Raw genomic sequence first — 21798 nt, 5'->3', positions numbered from 1 at the left:
TCCACACCATAGAATTAGGTGGTGCAAGAACCCGAGAAGAGCTACGACCTCAGCCGGGAGGAAAAACCGAGGAGATACAAGTCGGTGAGGAGGAAGGAAAAAACACTTACATAGGAGCCAACCTAGGGGAAACCCTGAAACAAAGGTTGGGTGAACTCCTAAGAGCTAATTCCGACCTCTTCGCCTGGAAGGCTTCCGACATGCCCGGGATTGATCCCGAGCTCATGTCCCATAGGCTCTCGGTTTACCCTGGATCCCGACCTGTACAGCAAAGAAGACGCAAGCTCGGCCCAGAGAGGGCATCCATAGTAGAAGAGCAAGTACAGGCGCTCCTGGAGGCCGGCTTTATCAGAGAGGTCAAATACCCAACATGGCTAGCCAATGTAGTGTTAGTCAAAAAACAAAATGGCAAATGGAGAATGTGCGTCGACTATACCGACCTGAATAAGGCATGTCCTAAGGACCCTTATCCTCTACCGAGTATTGATACCCTGGTGGACTCCAGCTCAGGGTACCAATACCTATCATTCATGGACGCCTACTCGGGATATAACCAAATCCCGATGCATGAACCTGACCAGGAGAAAACATCGTTTATCACACCAAAAGCCAACTACTGCTACGTGGTCATGCCATTCGGTCTGAAGAATGCAGGAGCCACGTACCAGAGGCTGATGAACAAAGTGTTTTCCCCCCATCTAGGGAGCCTAATGGAGGTATACGTCGACGACATGTTAGTAAAAACTAAGCAAGAAGTCGACCTCTTAACCGACCTCTCACAAGTCTTCGACACTATAAGGTTGCATGGGATGAGACTAAATCCCGCAAAATGCGCCTTCGCAGTAGAAGCAGGAAAATTTCTAGGGTTCATGCTGACACAAAGAGGGATCGAAGCCAATCCCGACAAATGTAGAGCCATCCTAGAAATGAAAAGTCCGACTTGTTTGAGAGAGGTTCAACAGCTCAATGGCCGACTTGCAGCCCTCTCCAGATTCTTGGCAGGATCGGCACTAAAATCCCTTCCATTATTCTCCCTGTTAAGGAAGGGATGCCAGTTTAAATGGACTCCGGAATGTGAGGAGGCGTTCCAAGAGTTCAAAAAATTCTTAAGCCAACCTCCTATCCTAACCCGACCAGTACCGGGAAAAGACCTCATCCTATACCTATCCGTCGCAAACAGGGCTGTCTCATCAGCCCTGATCAGAGAAGACGAGGTCGGGCAACACCCGGTCTATTTCACCAGTAAGGTTCTACAAGGTCCTGAGCTAAGGTACCACAAACTAGAGAAGTTTGCTTACTCCTTAGTGATAGCCTCAAGAAGGCTACGACCTTACTTCCAGGCTCACACAATAAAAGTCCGAACGAACCAGCCCATGAAGCAAATCCTTCAAAAGACGGATGTTGCAGGGAGAATGGTTCAATGGGCAATAGAGCTCTCCGAGTTCGATTTGAGATACGAAACTCGGACTGCAATTAAAGCCCAGTGCCTCGCCGACTTCATTGCAGAATACGCAGGTGAACAAGAGGAAAAACCGACTACGTGGGAACTCTATGTAGACGGATCCTCCAACAAAACACGGAGTGGCGCAGGCATAATATTGGTAGATGAAAAAGGAACCCAGATAGAGGTCTCCTTAAAATTTGAATTTCCGGCTTCAAACAATCAGGCAGAATATGAAGCCTTGATTGCAGGATTAAAGTTAGCAGAAGAAGTTGGCGCCACAAAGGTGACAATCTACAGCGACTCACAAGTGGTGACGTCCCAAATAAGTGGGGAATATCAGGCAAAGGACCCCAATATGAAGAAATACTTGGAAAAAACCTTGGAACACCTAGGGCACTTTGCGGAAACCGAGGTCAAACATATAACTCGGGATCTAAATAGCAGAGCTGACGCCCTATCCAAGTTAGCAAGTACCAAACCCGGAGGGAACAACAGAAGCCTGATTCAAGAAACCCTCCAAAAGCCCTCGGTATCAAAAGCAGAAGAGGAACAAGAGGTACTTGAGGTAGTCGGCCTAAACCTCGGATGGATGAATCCCTTAGTCGAATACCTGAAATTCGACATCCTCCCCAAAGAGGAGAAGGAAGCCAAAAAGATCCGAAGGGAGGCACAACATTATACATTGGTGAGAAATGTCCTTTACAGAAGAGGGATATCAACACCATTGCTAAAGTGCGTACCGACCTCAAGAACCGCCGAGGTGTTGGAGGAAGTACACAGTGGGATCTGCAGAAACCATCTCGGAGCAAGGTCGCTGGCCAGAAAAGTGATCCGAGCAGGATTCTATTGGCCGACCTTGCAGAAAGATGCCACAGACTTTGTGAAAAAATGTCAGCCATGCCAAATGCATGCAAACTTCCACGTGGCTCCACCAGAAGAGCTCATTAGCATAACTTCCCCCTGGCCTTTCGCAAAATGGGGAATGGATCTGTTAGGTCCTTTTCCCCAAGCACCAGGGCAAGTTAAGTACTTAATCGTGGGAATAGATTACTTCACAAAGTGGATAGAAGCAGAACCATTAGCCACTATCACCGCTCAGAGAAGTCGCAGGTTCCTCTACAAAAACATCATCACAAGGTATGGAATACCTTATTCCATAACCACAGATAATGGAACCCAATTCACCGACGCCACCTTTAGAAGCCTGGTAGCCAGTATGAAAATCAAACATCAATTCACCTCGGTAGAACACCCACAAGCCAATGGGCAAGCCGAGGCGGCTAACAAAATCATACTGGCAGGTTTGAAGAAGAGACTACAGGAAGCAAAGGGAGCTTGGGCTGAAGAGCTCCCTCAAGTGTTATGGGCTTATAGGACAACCCCCTAATCCGCCACAGGAGAAACACCCTTCCGACTAGTATACGGCGTAGAAGCCATGATTCCTATAGAAATCAGTGAGCAAAGCCCAAGGGTAATTCTCCATGATGAAGTCGGAAATGTACAGGGGCACAAAGAGGAGCTCGACTTGCTCCCCGAAGTCCGAGAGAGCGCCCAGATAAGAGAAGCGGCATTAAAGCAAAGGATGACTACCAGATACAACAAGAAAGTCATTCGAAGAACATTCGCCGTAAATGACTTGGTCCTAATCAGAAACGACATTGGAGTCAACAAGTCAGGAGATGGAAAGCTCGTCGCAAATTGGAAAGGGCCATACAAAATCAAGGAAGTGTTAGGGAAAGGTTATTATAAAGTAACCGACCTGGATGGCACTGAGTTACCAAGGTCGTGGCATGCTTGTAATATGAAAAGGTACTACAGTTAGAAGCGAACTCTACTCCCTGATGTACTCTTTTCCCAGCTCCATGATTTTTTCCCCAAAAAAGGGTTTTTTCTGGAGAGGGGTTTTTAACGAGGCATCATAGTAGAGACTAAGGGAAAACATGCTTTCAAGACCCTTAGTAGCAAAAAGGTACCTTCCCAATTAATAAAGATCTTTTCTCATAGCTATGTCTCTCTTAAATATCCTCCTTTATTTTTATAAGTCTTTCTACGAAACGCGCCGACTTAAGCTCGACAAAGCGTGAAAATCCCATGAACCGACCTAACATGGTCGTCAGGATAAAACGACGAGGTACAAGTCGGTGTAAAGAGGTTATAGGAGTTGATCGTATCAAACTCGGAAACTATCCGATTCTTAAGTCGAAAGGAAATCCGAGTAAAGCAAACTCGAAAGAGCTCCGAGTAAAAGAAACCGAGCTCCGAGTAGACGAAAAACGCATCGCAAAAATAACCTAAGTCACAGAAACTCACTAAAGCGAAGTTGAGTACAAAGGATAACAAAAGAGATATGAAAACCTGAAAAGTTTAAAGTTTGCATACAAGCCTTTGCACGAAAAAGGCTCGAGAAAACAATGCAAACTAACAAAGGGCTTTTCCGAAAAGATCAAACATACTCAAAACAGAAAAAGCATGTGCACGCGTAGAGTAACTTAAACCCTTATCCAAAAAAGGGCACCTACTTCGATTAAAAAACCCTTATTCAAAAAAGGGGCATTTATTTTGTTTAAAACCCTTATCCAAAAAGGGCACCAAAACAGAATATTTTGTTTACGGCCTTAAAAGGCCGGAAGAAAATTGTTCACAACCACCACAACAAATAAATAGAGTTTAAAAAAGGGGGGACCCACAGGCCGGGCCCCATATAGCCACAAAAATAAAAAAGTCATTTCTGGGATGGAGCAGAGGAATCACCACCAGGAGGAACACCACCAGGACCGGGAGGAGGAGCCAAAGAGGAAGTCGGAGTAAGGATTGAAGAACCCGGAGCATCTTGGGGACGGGGAGGAGACTCTACAATCCTCTGCCCCCGAGTCTTTAGGTCGGACTCGGAAAGGACCTCGGGGGCAGGAGGATCAACAATGGCGCCATCGATAACCACTTTGTCAGGATGTAATGGAGAAAGATCCAAGTCGGGGGCTATAACCCTGACCTGTTCCAGGAAAATTCTCCAAGACTCCTCGGCGCCCTCAGCTATAGAGTCCTCCAACTCGGTATAAGCATTCCGAGAGTTCAACAAATCCTTCCTCACCTCCACTATATCTTTAAACAAACTGTGGTAGCTGTCTTGCGCCGTTTTCCTCAAATTTGCCTCCAAGGTGCATTGAGCCCGCAGCTTACTCTCCTCCTCCTTAAGGTGATCCCTCTCCTTCCTCAATCTATCCCTCTCCTCCTTCAACTCTTTTTCATGTTTTTCATAAATAAGAAGCCTCCCCTCTAGCTCCTCAACCCTCGAGGACGCCCCCAAAGAGCTGAGGGGAGCCTTATCAAAAATATCCAAAAGTTTGCTACAAACACCCGCTGTCCTAAAACTCTCCTCAGCCATGGCAGTAAGGTGGTTCCGAACAGAAACATCATCCATACTTATAAAAGGATAGATGTTCTTTCGGACGAATGCCAAAGCATCCGCCTTAACCCCACCATCAAAAGAAGAAGAGCCAGACTCTGAAGTCTTGCGCTTCTTCTTCTCGGGCTCGGAGAGAGTTTGGGCAGAAGGGGGTGGTCGGGGCAAACTCGAGGAAGAAATGACAATGGGTTGAGAAGGAGTGCCAGCGTTCTTAGGAGGAGGAGGTGGAGGAGGAGGAGAGGTGATCGCCCCGGACCTAGCCCGGGACTTCGCCTTGGCCTCCCGGACCCTTTGGTAGGCCTCCTGAGCATTCTTTTTTGCCATATCTACAAAGAAACAATCAAGTTACAAATCGGTAAAATACAAGTCGGCAAAAAACAACTCGGCAATAAGAAATGCATGTGCTACCTATGCAAGATTGAACAAAAGTCGGCGTCCCCTGAAGGATTTTCCTCGTATCCAAATATGGGGCCCTCCCCCATGCTTCTCGGAAAAACCCCACAATTGCAGCCTCCACCTCGTCCAAATCATCTGGACCAATCTTTTCGCAAGGGGAGGCCGGCAACCAATAAAGAGGAAAGCGGGGGGAGGAATGCTCATCCAGGAAAAAGGGGTGGTGACCCTCTACGGCTTGAACTTTGAAAAAGAAGTTTTTAAAGTCGTGGAAAGATTCGTCAAAAAGGGTGAAAATCCTCCGACCTTGAATGGCCCGGAAGGATACCCATTGTTGTTTGTTGTTTAGCCCACTGAAGGGCTTAGTCATATGAAAGAGAAAGAAAAAAATCCTCAAGGAGGTCGGAAAATCCAGAGCATGGCTTATAAACTGATAAATCTTCAAAAAACCCCAAGAATTGGGGTGAAGTTGAGTAGGGGCAACCTTACAGTGGTGCAAAACGGATATCTCGAAGTCAGAAAAAGGAAGAAAAACACCCAAACGGGTGATCATGCATTCATACATAAAGAAAAAGTGAGGGGCCGCCTCATCAACTCTCCCAAAACAGACCCGGTCTTCAGGACCCGGGATTGTCAGTTCATATTTGGGCTCGTCCTCATCCGAAGTACAGAGCCTGTGATGAGTACGGAGGTGGGTGATGAACTCAGCGTCAACCAACGGTTCCTCCCCAAGGACCGTATCGTCAACCCACTGAGAAAGAATGTCTACAGAAGCCATTTTTTATATAAAGAAGAAAGTGGCAGAAAACCTACAAAAAGGGAAAAGAAAAAGAAAATCAAAAAATATGGCCACTAAAGAAGAGAGATTCGAAACTAGAATCTACAGGTCAACCTATCTACTCGCAAAACAAAACATGCAAACATAAAGCATGACATGGAAGAAGCAAAACTGACCTTTATCCGAAAATGGAGGTTGGAGAAGAACAGAAGTCTTCGAACGCAAGGATGCAATACGAACAAGATAAGGAAAAAGTTTGAAAGATTGCAGAAACGGAAAATGGAAAGAGAGGGAAAGTATTTATAAGAAAGGCTAAGGGGCATAATGGTGAAAAGCGAGGCAGTCATTAATGAGATTGCACCGTTACCAAGGCCCTTAATCCCTAAACGATCCCTCAACGGACACGACGCTTGAATTGACGTAACTGTCAGAAACCAAAAGTCGCGAAAATCACGTCGGTTCCCAAGATCCGTGTTCTTTCAAACAAGTCGACTACGCACCCGAGTTGAATACTTGAACCCAAACTTTAAAGAAAATTTGGGCTCAAGTAGGGGCACTGTTCATACCCTGGCCCAATACTAAGGCCCAGGTCCAACTAAAAGGCCTAATCTAAAGGATTAGAGCCTAGCTAAGTACCGGCCTTCATATAAGAAGTCGGTATCAACCACGACTTGGTCAGAAGAGGTCGGATGCGAGATTAGTTGGCAGATAAACACTCATTCAAATGAGTAACCGCCCCTAAAATCTCTCTAACCGCCTCATAAAGCCGTATCTTAACCTCCCCAAGATAATAGGGACGGTTACCACCCTAAAGATACGGCACTACACCAACGGTGGTTATTGGCTCTCCTCTATAAATACACTGACACCCCCTCAGGTATCTCCAAGTCCAATACTCTCTAAGACCTGCTTACACTCTTGCTAACTTAGGCATCGGAGTGTCTTTGCAGGTACCACCCCCCATTCCCACGCGAGCACAAGTCGGACGGAGCCTCCCGAGTTGCGGACATATCCGGAGTTCTCCTCCATCACACGCTTGGGCCGCCAAACGCCATTCGTCGTATTAATCTCCGGTTACCTACCGTAACAAAAATATACCGTTTTTAGTAAATGTAGAGATCCAAGGGCCCGAAAGAAAGGATAAGAAGGAAAACAAAAATATGATGAATTTAAAAATTATTTTATGAAAAAAATTTACTTATATGAAAATAGATAATTTTTTATATTTGAGAAATGGATTGTATAATTTTTTTACTATAAGATTTTTTTTTCTTGTAAAATTTTGAAAAAATATATATCCCTAACAAACATTCACAAAGTGTCATAAATAACTAGATTCACCAATTATTGGAACAACAATATTAGGAGTGGCACTTTTTCAAATTTTGGGCCAATAAACAACCAGCATTTGAAAAGAAATAAATAACAAAGATAAAATTTTATCATACTTGCTCGAGACATTTGAGAATAAATAATACTTACTGACTGAATAATCACTAAATTTGATTAAAATTGTTGATCACTGAAACTTTTCGTTATTGAAAATCATGTTCGAGTCATCACCAAACCATGCTTAAATTTTCAATGTACACAACCATAAAAGTCTTATAAATAGTCATTACTAGCAAACACAAAACTCTATCAAATGAAAGCGTTAATATGTATTGTTCTGAGTGATATTACAAATGTTATATAACCATATAAAATCTTAAATATAATTAAATACACATATAAAAGAATATCAATAATAGAATTCTCCATCTGTCTATAATTTTATATCTACTTTTCTTCTCTCATTATTTTACATCAAAATTTGGTATATTTAGATGAATTTTGTGAAACAGTCAGATTTAGCATGCTCACTGTTAAAAAAAATTGAAGCCTGACCCCTCAAGTTTTAAAAAAACTCTTTACCAACTCGGATCCGCAATATGGCTCTGCGTCTAAAAGCTTCCCAATTAAAGCGAATGGCAAATAACGTGTTAGTCTCTCAGGCATTTCATCAAACACTTTCATCGCCCTCCCTCTCTCATTCTCAATGCCCCGCTCCTCCTCTTCCTCCACCTCCCGTGCCATTCAGCTTCCACTTCGATGGCCCACAACATCCACCTCCGCCTCAATTCCTCGAGTTGCTCAAAAAGGTCGCCACCTTTTCGTCGCAAGCAGAGGCAGCCACCCATCTCGACCACTCAGGTTTCGAAGCAAGTAAGGATTTGATATGCTGTGCAATTTGGGCGTTGAGGGAACAATGGAAGCCTGCACTTGTTGCCTTCAATTGGGGCGGCAAATTTCATTGCTTTGATGAGAAAGTTTGCAACTTGATGATATGGGTTCTGGGAACTCATTCAAAATTCTCCACTGCTTGGTGCATCATTCGAGATATGCAACGATCTTCTCTCTCCACACGTCTTGCTATGCTTATTATGATTGACAGGTATAGATGTAATGTTAATTCATCTTCTTAATGATTTGATTAGCTTGTAGCTGAGGCTTTTTCAATTTTGGGTTGTTTTATTTCCAATCAGATATGCAGCTGCTAATAACTCAGCCAAGGCCATTCAAACATTCAACTTTATGGAGAAATTCAGATTGACTCCTGACCAGGAAGGATTCCATTCTCTCTTGAATGCTCTTTGCAGACATGGGAATGTTGAAGAGGCTGAAGAGTTTATGCTTGTAAATAAGAAACTCTTCCCACTTGAAACTGAGAGCTTTAACATTATTCTTAATGGATGGTGTAACATAACATGTGATGTTTTTGAAGCAAAAAGAGTTTGGAGAGAAATGTCAAACTACTGCATTACTCCAGATGGTGTTTCATATAGCCACATGATTTCCTGCTTTTCAAAAACTGGGAATCTTTTTGACTCTCTTAGGCTCTATGATCAGATGAAGAAGAGGGGGTGGATGCCTGGGATAATGGTTTACAATTCATTGGTATATGTTTTAACTCACGAAAATTGCCTGAAAGAAGCTGTAAAGTTTGTAGATAGGTTGAAAGAAGAAGGTTTGCAACCAAATTCTGCCACCTTTAATTCCATGATACAACCTCTATGTGAAGCTGGAAAGTTAGCAGAGGCAAGAATTATATTAAACGAAATGGCAAAAGAGAATGTCAGTCCAACCATTGAGACCTACCATGCATTTTTTGAGGGAACAGATTATCAAGGAACATTAGAATTTCTGAGCAGGATGAAAGGTTCTGGATTGAGTCCAAATGAGGATTCCTTTCTTTTAATTCTGGCAAAGTTCTTCAAGTTGAAGCAACCGGTAAATGCGCTGAAAATATGGATGGAAATGGTGGCATATGGTGTGGTGCCAAATTGTATGCATTACAGAACAATGGTAGAGGGGCTTGTAAAGTGTAGGTGGTTCATCAAGGCCAGGGATTTCTATGAGGAGATGATTTCAAAAGGATGTTTGCAAGATCCAAAGCTTAATAAGCTTTTTGAGAATGAAGCACTTGATCGTGGTGATAAGTCAAAGAATACTAAAACTACACGGGTTAATAGTGATAAAAGTGGGGGAATTCTGAGAGCAATAAGATGAAATGGAAAATCATAAAAACCAGCCAAGAAAGAAGTACCAAGCTCTAAATATTTATCTCCACATTTTACCATTGTAAATACTGAATACTACAGCTTTTAGTGTTGACCCTTTAATACCATTTTTCCCCCTATTTTTTTATTTTTTATCTTCTTTTTTTTTTCGTTTTTTCCTTAAAGAAATAATGAAACTTTCATCTAAATAGTTAATAAATTAAATAGAAAAACATTTTTTGGATGAAAAACTTGTTTTGCATTTAGAGCTTAAATAGCAATACTCTGATTGACAAAAGCATTATTCAGGATTGAAAATTGCACCTCGTTCAAGAGCACTGTGATATGATATATACGGGTGTTGATGACTCAATATTAACATGGTGATGGATATTTGGGTTCATTTCTTTCCTTTTTGTGTCAACCAGCGTTACTTTATAAGATGTATATACACTCTAATTGTGTACTCTTCAATAAACTAATAATAGAGTTGAATAAACACATCTAATAACAATAATATATATTGCAATACAATTTTGAAAGTGATTACAAATATTTAAAAAATTTATAAAGTAAGAAGATATAATAAAAGTAGAGAGAGTTTTTGAGCTTTCAAGTTTTTGATGTCTTAAAATAAATGAGATCTTTGATATTTATAGACCCCAAATGATTACTATTTGGTTAATATTTGTCCACAGTACTGTTTGCCGATATTTACTGTTTTGCAGATATTTATTGTTTGTCTCTTTTTCTTTTTCTTTTTTTACATAAATCATTTTTTTAACTGGATTTTTTTTATCTTAAAAATCATTATTTTCAAGATTCTCAAGACCCTTTTGAAATATAATAACAATAAGAACAAGTATATGAGCTCAAGGTAAAAAATCAGTTAAAAAAATGATTTCTGTAAAAAAAAGGCAAACAGTAAATGTCGGCAAACAATAAAAGCAAACAGTAAATGTCGGCAAACAGTAAAAGCAAACAGTACTGTCGGCAAATAGTAACCAAATAGTAATCATTTAGGGTCTATAAATACCAAAGGCCTCATTCATTCCAAGGCATCAAATACTTAAAAGCTCAAAAGCTCTCTCTACTTCTATATCTTCTTACTTCATAAATTCTCCAAATATTTGTAATCATCTTCAAGATTGTATCAACTTTACAAGCAATAATAGTAAAAGTTCATCTCCAAATATTTGTAATCATCTTATTCTTTCTTTTCTTATAATTATAGTAAGCTTACAGAGATGAACTTGTAAATAGCAAACAGTAAATAGCAAAAACAAACAGTAAATATCGGTAAACAGGAAAAGCAAATAATATTGTCGGCAAATAGTAACCAAATAGTAATCATTTGGGGTGTATAAATACCAAAGGTCCCATTTATTCTAAGACATAAAAAACTTGAAAGCTCAAAAGTTCTCTCTATTTCTATATTTTCTTACTTCATTAATTCTCTAAATATTTGTAATCATTTTTAAGATTGTAAAGTTGATTGGACCGTCAATTTCAAAAAGATTAAGAATTTTGAAATACAGAAATCGGCCTCTCTCTGGCTTGTGTACCTTCCACAATTTTAAAAAACATCAAAAATTACAATGTTTGAGTATATGACTCATCTCACTCCCACAGACAAAAATTAGCCACAGGAATTAGTCTTGTATTAAGTTGCTAAAATATAAAACATCTAAAGCAGAACTTGGTAAAACAACGGTATTATGCACATTTTATTTCTCCATATTAAGAGCAAACTATGAAACTAAAAAAGTCAGGAAGACATGCTGCTTTTTGAGATGACATCAAAAGACATTCCATTTTTCTCAAGTTTTTCTTGAAGATCAGTTGGACCAAACACAATCCCTGGAGGATAGACTCCTCCTTTTGGTAGGTTGTTCCTTTGGCTGAGAACTATGAGAGCACACTGAACAAGAATTATTGGTGTGGTTACGTACCCAATCTCAGGTCCAGATACTCTTGTTATTACCTCCATGTCTGGTTTTGTGTTTCCCTGTGAAGCATTACTCTCATTGCTGAAACCTTTTCCAACAAACCACATCTTGAATGATGCACTTTCCACCTCCTCTTCTGAGGGACCCTTCTTGCGGAACCAACCGAGAGAGAAGACCGAGGGAAACGTCAAGAGAAGCCACCTTCCGAAACCAGTGTTACCTAAGAGGCCAATGAATATGCCCACCATGATGATCCGGAGTATGCCCAATAGAGATTTTGAGCCTATCTTCACACCAAAGTGAGCTGGCTTCACGCATGACCAGAAGGCTTCCCTTTTTGCGACCGCATCGGCGCTCTCGTTCATGCCCTGGAGACCACCGGGGTTTTCTGTTAGAGTGGACAGAGTTCTTCGGACAACTATTGCATCTGCCGAAGGTAGCTTTACTGCCCAAAGGCCAACTTTCTTCTGGTGTTCTATAGTTGATCCTTTGGAAGGAGGAGGGCCAGCAATCTACAAGCATGAAAATGCAGCTTGACACACAAAAAAAAAAGACACTAACAAAACCTATGCAAAAGTGGCAGAGAAGGATTGCACACAACACTTGTTTATTTGTAAAAGCAAACACAAAACTCATATGAGCAATTTTCTCACTATCATGAGGAGACAATCTGGCATACCTAACGAACCTATTTCTAGCTTGATCCACTATAAGAAATTACAGTTATCTTCTATAAGAAATTACAGTTATCTTCTCTAATATTAGTGTACCTTGTTTTTCTGGATAAGATATGAAATATCAATCAGCTAATGAAACTAATGAATTGAATATAACAAAACTCAGAGAGCTAGAAGCTTAGAATCCTTGGGTCAAGCTCAAGTTATCAACCTTATAATCAACCATGTCTGAACCAGCACATGAGCTAATTTGAGTATTTGACTCACTTCAACCCTATCTACTATTACAATAGTAACTTTCTTCATATATTTATTTTTATAATGACAATAAAAAAATACAGAGCAAGAAAAGCTCAAGAGAATTGAAATGCAAGCTTGGACTTACCTCAGGCCTAGCTCTTCTTGGCCTTGACCTCCTCAGCTGCTGCAACTGCTTCGCGTTCGCAACACCGAGAACCGCCGACTCGTACGTGGCGAAGTTCCCGACGATCCTCTTCTCCGATTCCAAGCTCACGTACGCCTCCACGCTGTTCACCACCGCCGGCGCCACCCACTGTCTCGAATTGAACATCAACCCTAGCTCCGCCGGCACCGAATCGAACCCGCACGCCGACACCACCAGCGCCCCCGATTCTGCAGCCCTGTCGTGGTACTTCGCCTCCATCCGCTCCATGAACTCCGGCTCGCCGGAGATGTCCAAATAGTCACATCCAGCGGCGGCGCAGGCAGCGACGACGGGGTCGCCGTGGAGGCGGAAGGGGCCAACGCAGTTGAGGAGGATGGAGGTTTGGGAGCAGATTGCGGCGAGGGAGGAGGGGTCGGAGGTGTCGGCGGTTAGGATGGGGATATCGGGAGGTGGACCTTTGTTGGGCCCGATGGCCCATTGGAGGGCCTGGGAGAGTTTAGATGGGTTTCGTCCGGCAAGTGCGATGGATTTGAGTGGGGAGGATGGGACGTTGAGGAACTTAAGGGCTTCACGGACTACGTATTTGCCTGTAAATCCTGAGGCGCCTAGGATTACGGCGTCGTATCGAGGTTTATTCATTGCTTCCATGGCTCAGGGTTATGGAAGGAAGGAAGACAAGTTGATGTGTTGTGCTGCGATTTTTACTTATCTCAACTCTGAAGCCTCAACAAAGTGTTACAATTTTAAATGGAAAAATATTTAAATGATTATTCATTGTATTTTCAAAAGAATCCTAATATAATAATGAAGTTAAACATTGGATTGAAATCATTTCTCAATTCGTAAACCAACTAAGTACAAAAGTAAGGAGCAACATTTCAATTTACAAGCCTTTTTCATTTTGTATGAATGTCGTTGAATCACACACCGCTTGCTTGAAAGTTTTTCCATCTGTTTGGCACGTGGGACACGTGTTACTCATTTGACCTTCCTTTTACCCATAAGTCCAAGGACCTCATTCCAAAGCCCAATACTTCCAACACTCGCCAACCCAACCACACTTGGGCTGCATGCAGCTACAGTCCAATACCCAGCCCTAATCTCATCCTTCAATTGCTCTTTATCCCAACCACAATACCCATCAAAGAACCTAAAATCTCCAAGCCCAACAACATTCCTCTTCACCATTTCAGCAGCACAACCCACACTCTCTTTTCCACCATAATACAACCCCTTCATCACTTCCTCAAACACCCCACTCTTTCCCACCCCATCATCACTTTCATCACTATTACCCTCTTTTGGACTCACCAAAAACAACCCCTCCTCCAAGGGCCCTCCAAAAAACAATGGACTATTAGAAAATGTGCCCTCTACATCCAGAGCTGTTGATCTTGTCTCCTTGATGGACATCAATGATGGTCTGTTGAGTATGATCCCTGATGGGCCTAATGGCCCAGTTGACAAAAGAAGGATCACCGTCCGTTCAAATATGTGGACCCCATCAAGCTTTTCAGTGGCAATGAGTAAGCAACCTTTTTCAGGCTCATGGATTTTGTGGGCCCATTTATCACCAATGGTTATTAGTGGAGGCTGATCCACAACAGTGTCTGGATCAGCCATTGAAGAGGCTTCATCAGCCCTTAGCAATTGCACTCCTCCAGCCACAAGCTTTGCCCTGAAGGCCCTCCAGTCACCACTCAGTGTAGGCTTGTCATCATCTAATGGTGATGATGATGACTGGCAGCCTACAAAAACCATTTCATTTCAAAATTTGATACATCATAATCTTTATAGTAATACAAATGGGGAGCTCATTTGCTGACGTGGCGGTCATACGTTGAGTCTGAGAGTTTATTTGCTTAGGTGTCATCACTAGAAATTTTTAAATTTATATTTATAAATTATAAATTATTATTTGTTTAGGTTGTTATTTTCAAATTTTAAGTTTGGGTTGTTTTACTTAGGTGGTTATTTTTTAAATTTTAAATTATTTTATTTGTTTGGATTGTTTTACTTAAGTTGTTATTTTTTAAATTTCAAATTTGATTTAAATTAAAGTCAATCAAATTTAAAAAATTTTAGTTATGAGTCAACTATAAAAGTATAAGTTATGAGAGATGTAAAGCACCACAATTTAAAGTACATCAATCCATTTTTTTACATATATTCAAAATCTCTCTACTTATTCCAATGGCTGGTATTCATAAAATTGCAGACATCAATTCTACCATCGACAATTTGTGTGTACGTATACGAGTGATACGGTTATGGACAATACCAAGTTACGAAAATTCTCCATTGCCATACTCAATTGAGATGGTTTGACTTGATGAAAAAGTGAGTTTTCTACTAATATTTTTCTATTTTATTTTAAATTTATATTATTTATATTTTAAATTTATTTGTTTATTCTCATCTAAACATTCTTTGATTTTTGTTCATCAATTCTATTTTATTTTATTTTGCATGTTCTGTAGTCTTTGACAAGGAGGCAAAACAAGTTCTAGAAAAGAGTTGTGTAGAGATACTTGATCCACTCCTATTGGTAAGTTCTAACCAATATTTATTTCTAAAAATATTAGTGAAGATATTTTTAATGGTAATTTTTATATTATTTATTATTAATATATTATGTAATACCCTGCAGAAAGAAGATCTATGGGATACACCTACACTTTTTTTCAACCTAATTGACAAGACCTTTCTCTTCATCGTTGAAGTTCAAATATCTGATTATCCATATTTTTCACCTTCTTATAAAATTAAGAAGATGACTGATAATCCATATTTTTCACTTTCTATTAAAAATCAGTTTATTTTTCTCTTCTTTGGTCATTAGTAGTATCTAATTTTTAAATAATAATTAATAACTAATTATAATTTTAGGATGTTGACTACATCGATGGTTTGCTTCCAATTTCAAATACATCCTCAATCATTGAAGGAAAAAAAGTAGAAGGTGCTAAGGTATTTGTTCAAAAAATGAATCTTTTTTTTATTTATTTTCTCAAAGTTAGATCTTTATTTTATTCAAAAAAATATTATTGAGATAAAATTAAAGGTGAGAATGAAGTCTTTAATTTAACGTAGTATTTTGTACAGAATTTGTTACTTGAATTCTCCAATGAAGTTGCGGACAATGATGAATCCGAAGTATTGAAAAATGCTATTACACCAGCCAAGCGACTATCCTCGGAGTCGGAAGATTCGAAGGTGCAAGGAGATATCTCAATCTGCAAGAAGATCAAGATTGGGAATGAAACTTGAGAATTTGGATGCACGTATTTTAGAATCCCTTCTAGAGTCTATCTAATAGAATAATTTCAAGTATATGTTTGTTTTGGTAGAAACATTATTTTTTCTTAAGTTGTTATTTTTCTTTTGGTTTTTTTCAAATTATACGTTTGAAATTTAGAATTTTTTTAAATATAAATTGAAGTTATTTGGTTATTGCTTGTGGTTTTATTTTTAATTCTATTCACACTGTTGATATTCTGTTAATTTCTAATTTAGTATTTAATGTCATAAAGTTATAAATTTCTCATATGAATTATTATTGATACAATTAAGTTAGTTATTGATTTTTAATGTGTATTTATTTAAAAAAATCTAATTATAATTTTTAATTAAAGTATTATGTTTAAAATTTTAAATTTGAATTCAAATAAACTTTTTTTTTTAATTTTAAGTAAGCAATTGAGTTTGAAAATATTTTTTAAAATTTTATATAATTTATAAGCTATTATACTAATTACAAAAGATTATATTAAAGTAAATAGAATTATCAGTTTTATTAAAATGTGAGGTTATTTATATTATTTAAAAAAAATTAATTTTACATTCTTCTATATTTAATTCTGTTTTTAATATAGTTTTGATAAAATTGAATTAATTTATAAAATTTTATTTAAAAATTTAAAATTTGTACTAGCTAATTAAGAAACTCTATTTAAAAATTTTAAATTATTTGCTTAGATTGTTTTACTTAGGTTGTTATTTTTAAAATTTTAGGTTGTTTTGCTTAGGTAGTTATTTTTTAAATTTTAAGTTATTTATTTAGATTTTTATTTTTTAAATTTTAAGTTATATACATATTACTCTTTTAAATCATAAATTATTATTTACTTAAGTTGTTACTTTTTAATTTTAAATTATTTGCTCATAAATTAAAATTTTTGAAAAAATTAATTTAAATTTATTAAATTAAATAAAGATAGTATTTAATTATTTAAATTTTTCTAAGATAAATTTTATTTATAAATTAAATAACAACTTTTGTCGTATAAGATCTCTACCATGTTTAATACGTATTAGTTATAGTTAAGAAAACACATTTTTTAAAATCTGTTGATTTTTTTATTTGAACGATATATTTAAAACTTTGAATATTTATTTTATCTACAAATTTAATTCAAATTTAAATTAAAGCCAATCAAATATAGAGAACCTTTATCTTTATAGTAATACAAATAAAAATCTTATATGCTAACGTGGTGCTCATATAAAAATCTTTATCTTTGAACTCAATGTGGGTAACTTTATGATTACACATTATGAGTATGTGGTTAATTTAAACCAATATACCGATGTGCACATACTTTCAGAATTATCAAGTATCCCACGAGATGGATTTAATTTTGTGAGTTTTGACACTCTCAATACTCTTGAGTTCGATTATACGTATTTGGTTGGTAAGTTTATTGTTTTAGAAAAAGTATAATTCATGGATAAAATTATTTATTTTATTGATAATTTCGGTTGTATTTTTTACTTAACAAACTTATTGATAACAATATTTTGTTATTTTAATCCATTTTAGATGTTATTGAATATTATAACAACTTGAGTTTTTGAAAATTGAATAATGCGTTATTCAAAATTTATTATATTTGTTGAGAATTTTAATTAAAAAAATTATCTTTTTAAAAGTAATTAAAATTAAATTTTATGATACTTTAAGTTTAAAATTCATTAAGATTTTTAAACTATTTTTATTATAATGAGATATTTAAAAAAAATAAAAAAATAAAAATTATTATTAATTAAAACAGATCAATGTGAAAAAAAAAAGCCAAACGTAGCTTATAGTTATCGTATATATATAACACTTCTTTGGACTTCATTCATTTATTTCACCGAATAGGATTTAAGAAAGAAAGAAAGGAGTTGAGAATGAGAGAGAGACAAAAGCTTGCATGAGACAATCATCAAGATGTTGTTATTTTTTAAAAAATACTTGGTTTTATCTTTATAAAATAAAATAAATAATTAATTATTAATTTTTAAATTGTAACTATTTCTTTAATAAAAAATAATTTATAAAGTGTGTTTAAAATTTTATGAATTTTTTAATTTTTAAATTTTAAAATATAAAACATATATGTATATAATTTGGTACAATTTTTGTTGTTGTTATTTTTTAAGTTATAATTAGTTTTTTTTAATATAAACACTTATACATATTAGATGAGTAAAATGAAATCTAAAAATTTTAATATTGACTTCAATGTAAATTTATTTATTTAGATTTGTTTCAATATTTTATTCTATAAATTTAAATTTATTTATTTTAGTATTTTCTATTTATATTATTATTTTAATTTTATTTTATTATAAATATTTTTGTTATATTATATTTTTTGTGCTTGAAGAATTTTAATTTATTGAGAAAAAAATTATTTTTGGTGAATAAATATTTTTCTATATTTTTGTTTAAAATATTATTATTAATATATTAGTATTAAAAATATAAAAGATAAAGCATACTTAAAAAAAATGTATTATGAGATTAAATGATTTTAGGATTGTGGGTATTTGTCTACACGGGAGGCTGCGTGGAAAACTTTGGCAAACAAATTATTTGTCTTTTATTTATCCGAAAAATAAAATATCATCTTTAAATACGATGACAATCTTGAGAAAATCATGGATTAAGATAAAGGGAAAGATAAAATGTTCTTAGCATGGATGAAGACCAACAAAGAATTTGAAGTAGGTCAAACTTTAACGTATGCTGAGTTTTCAAATCAATTTGTTTATAATATAGAAGAAAGGAAATGATATCCATGCAAGAGAGAATATTTTATTAGGAGATTAAACTATATTCCATCGGGTACATGTGATATATACTATATGAGAATTTTGTAATTATTCAAAAACGTTGCACAACATATGAGCCTATTATGTAGTTAATGGGATTACATATCCTAGCTTCCAAGATATTTTCTATTTTATGGGACTATTGCTTGACGATAGAAAATTCATTGCAGCTATTAATAAGGTTTGGTCATCAATTGAGAAAATTGTTTGTGATGCTATTGATATCTAATAGTGTTAACAAACCATATCGTATTTGGAATACAACTTAGATATTATTGGCTGACGGGATACTATATATGAGGAGAAAAACATTGAAAACCAAGGTATTTCACTATATGGTAAATTATTATCGCATATAGGACTTTACTTGCTAAAATCAGTGTTTACCAATGGGCAACTTCATGTTGCTTTGTTAAGAGTTAAGAGTCGCAATAGTCTAAATATTCTACTTCTAGATGAAGACAACAATCAGTGATGGACCCAGAAAATTTTAAAAGTAGGGTAAAAATATATATACTAAAATAAATTTTGTTAAATATTATTAATTATATAGAGATATAAAAATTAAAGAGTTAGTGAACACTTTCATTCTTAAAATACTATTCATTATATATAATTTATAAAAAAATAATTTTTATTTCTAAAAATTTAACTTAAAATATTTTAATTAAATTATAAATACCTTATTATCCTAACTAATTTTGTATACACATTTAATAATAAAAGACTGAATTAATTGGTATATTAGCACCTAATGATACACTAATATTTATAATTTGAAACTAGAATTATATATAAATACTAAAAAATTAAATCTATATACGAAAAGTATGTTTATATAAAATAATAGAAACATAATTCACTATTTTTTCTTTCTTTCTTTTTAAAATAATTAAATTTGTTATATATTTTTTAATTTAATTTTGATATAATGTTAGATGAAAGATTTTATATATCTGTTTAATTATATATTGTAATTAAAATATTTTTTTATTACTATTTCTAAAAATAAAAAATATATTCTAAATTAGTAAATTAATCAATTTATTTTAAAATTTTATACGCAACATAGGTACATATAATAGAACAAAAGATAAAAAATAAGTAATAAAAATGAATAAATCGAAAATAAAATAAAATATATAAAGTCACGAAGAAAATAAAATATTAGATTAATACCTAAACTACAATTGTTTGAATTAAAATTTGCAATTGAAAATATCAAAAAGAGAAATAATGGAATTAAAAGATACATAGGGTCATGGAAAACTATATAAAAAACATAAAAAATTTAAAATTTATTTTTTGATAAAGAGAAGATGACCACTAGATAAGGAATAGAAAAAAAGGTAAAAAATATAAAAATACAAAGAGGTTTAAGGGAATAAAGGAGTGACGACACAAGAATTAAATTTGATTAGGTTAAATAATAATCAAAATGATAGAGAAATAAAAAAAATGAATTTGGAACTTTAGCTAATTGAGTTTAATTTATTTATAGTGGGGTCATTTAAAATTTAAAGTGGATGCATATTATATATAACTATATTTTTTAAAAAAAAAATTAAAAACACTGTGGGGGCAAGTGCCCCCTCTTCTTAACTAATGGGTCCGTCCCTGACAACAATCCAAACTTATCAACAACAAATGTCGTATTTAACGAAGTTTTTAATAATATTTAAATAAAAAAATAGTATTTTCATTTTAGTAACATATTATGATTTATACTTTTGTATAAATATTTATCGTAGATATAACTAATTTATTAACTATACTTTCAGATTTGAAATAAAATGTGTAACATGGAGCATAACATCATATACCAATTATTTTTCTAATGAGGTTAGTAAAATACTTGGTTGTCGATAAATTTTCATTAGCCTTATAATATAAAGTTGTGTAAAATTGACATTCTACTATTACAGTTATATATATGTTCTTATTTTTTCATGTCTTTTTTTTTACAGCTCAAAAATATTATAGACTTCAAACTGTTTCATTTGCATTTTACTTAAATAAAGATAAAACAACATATTAAATACGTTTATTATATAATGACGATGATAGTATTATACTAAACTTGAGAAATTTATAATTATAAAATATTATTTTCGATTTATCATATCAAATTAAAATATAATCCCGTGCATCGCACGGGTTTAACACTAGTTATATATAAATTTAAAAATTAATTTATAACTAGTTAATATTAGTTAAATTTTTATTATAAACTTATTTTTTAATATCTGCTAATAGTTATTAAAAATAAGCTAAGCATATATATGATATATGACATTGTATAATCTGAATACTCTATGCTTAAATTCTAAACTCATTTGTGCTAGATATGTTTTTTTAACAATAACTAATATATGCGTGTAAACAGTAAAGAAATTTTCACATCAAAGATTGAAGTACTTTCATATATTAATTCATTGAATAATTTTTTAACAAAAAATCATGTACGAGAAGGTAGATATAAAAACATATTTCATAGTGTAGATTTTAGTAGAAAGTGAAGAACTTACATGATATATGATAAGGAACTCTAACTTTTCTGCACCGGAGTTGTTGAGAAGATTGCTTGGAGAATGCTAAAGATCCGGCCCTGATTGTGGGAATCAGTTGTTCTGTGGATTTGGTGAAGGAATTGTTGGCGAGCAAACTAGCTTCCATGTTAACTGAGATCCTTCAAAATAAAGGGTAAAGAACAATGGGAACAGTTTGATGGAAAAAAGTGTATAAATGGTGGAATAAGGATTAATGTGCACCACATATAGCGTATAGTTTTTGTACTTTGCAGCTCATCCAATGTGTGTGTCTTGGAAGTATGGGCCAATGGATATACTTTAACAAAAGGACACATAAGAGGACAAAAACCATAGTGCTTCCCGGTGCTTTTATTGGTTGGTTTTGGATGGACAAAAACCTTTACCTTTTTGTGCATTATGTGTCAAGCTCTATGCCACTTATCTATTACTATTATGCCATAACTTCCAACATTGAAAAGGTTTCCAAGTTGTGGATGTTCGAGATTGTAGAGGAGTATACGTGGCATTAACAGCTAAAGGAAAGAAGCTTAATCAGCACTAGTAGTATTGTTAAAT

General features: G+C 35.3%; 3 protein-coding genes across 3 annotated transcripts; 1 reads left to right on the top strand and 2 right to left on the bottom strand.

Moving 5' to 3' along the window:
* The first annotated feature begins 7658 nt into the window (after window positions 1-7658).
* Window positions 7659-9705, top strand: LOC112797824 (pentatricopeptide repeat-containing protein At1g80880, mitochondrial). The gene is made up of 2 exons (XM_025840929.3): window positions 7659-8452; window positions 8544-9705. The coding sequence occupies exons 1-2, from the start codon at window positions 7950-7952 to the stop codon at window positions 9565-9567; spliced, it is 1527 nt and encodes a 508-aa protein (XP_025696714.1). The 5' UTR covers window positions 7659-7949; the 3' UTR covers window positions 9568-9705.
* Window positions 9706-11090: 1385 nt separating this feature from the next.
* LOC112797822 (probable mitochondrial saccharopine dehydrogenase-like oxidoreductase At5g39410) lies at window positions 11091-13237 on the bottom strand. The gene is made up of 2 exons (XM_029298015.2): window positions 12569-13237; window positions 11091-12018 (listed from the first exon to the last, which is right to left on the bottom strand). The coding sequence occupies exons 1-2, from the start codon at window positions 13235-13237 to the stop codon at window positions 11326-11328; spliced, it is 1362 nt and encodes a 453-aa protein (XP_029153848.1). The 3' UTR covers window positions 11091-11325.
* Window positions 13238-13388: 151 nt separating this feature from the next.
* LOC112797823 (uncharacterized) lies at window positions 13389-21563 on the bottom strand. The gene is made up of 2 exons (XM_025840928.3): window positions 21220-21563; window positions 13389-14337 (listed from the first exon to the last, which is right to left on the bottom strand). The coding sequence occupies exons 1-2, from the start codon at window positions 21365-21367 to the stop codon at window positions 13568-13570; spliced, it is 918 nt and encodes a 305-aa protein (XP_025696713.1). The 5' UTR covers window positions 21368-21563; the 3' UTR covers window positions 13389-13567.
* Between the last annotated feature and the right edge of the window lie 235 nt (window positions 21564-21798).

Source organism: Arachis hypogaea, chromosome 4 (genome assembly GCF_003086295.3).
Source record: "Arachis hypogaea cultivar Tifrunner chromosome 4, arahy.Tifrunner.gnm2.J5K5, whole genome shotgun sequence".
NCBI lineage: Eukaryota > Viridiplantae > Streptophyta > Magnoliopsida > Fabales > Fabaceae > Arachis > Arachis hypogaea.
The sequence above is the reverse complement of the archived record's forward strand: the minus strand, read 5'-3'. Positions and strand labels throughout refer to the sequence as shown.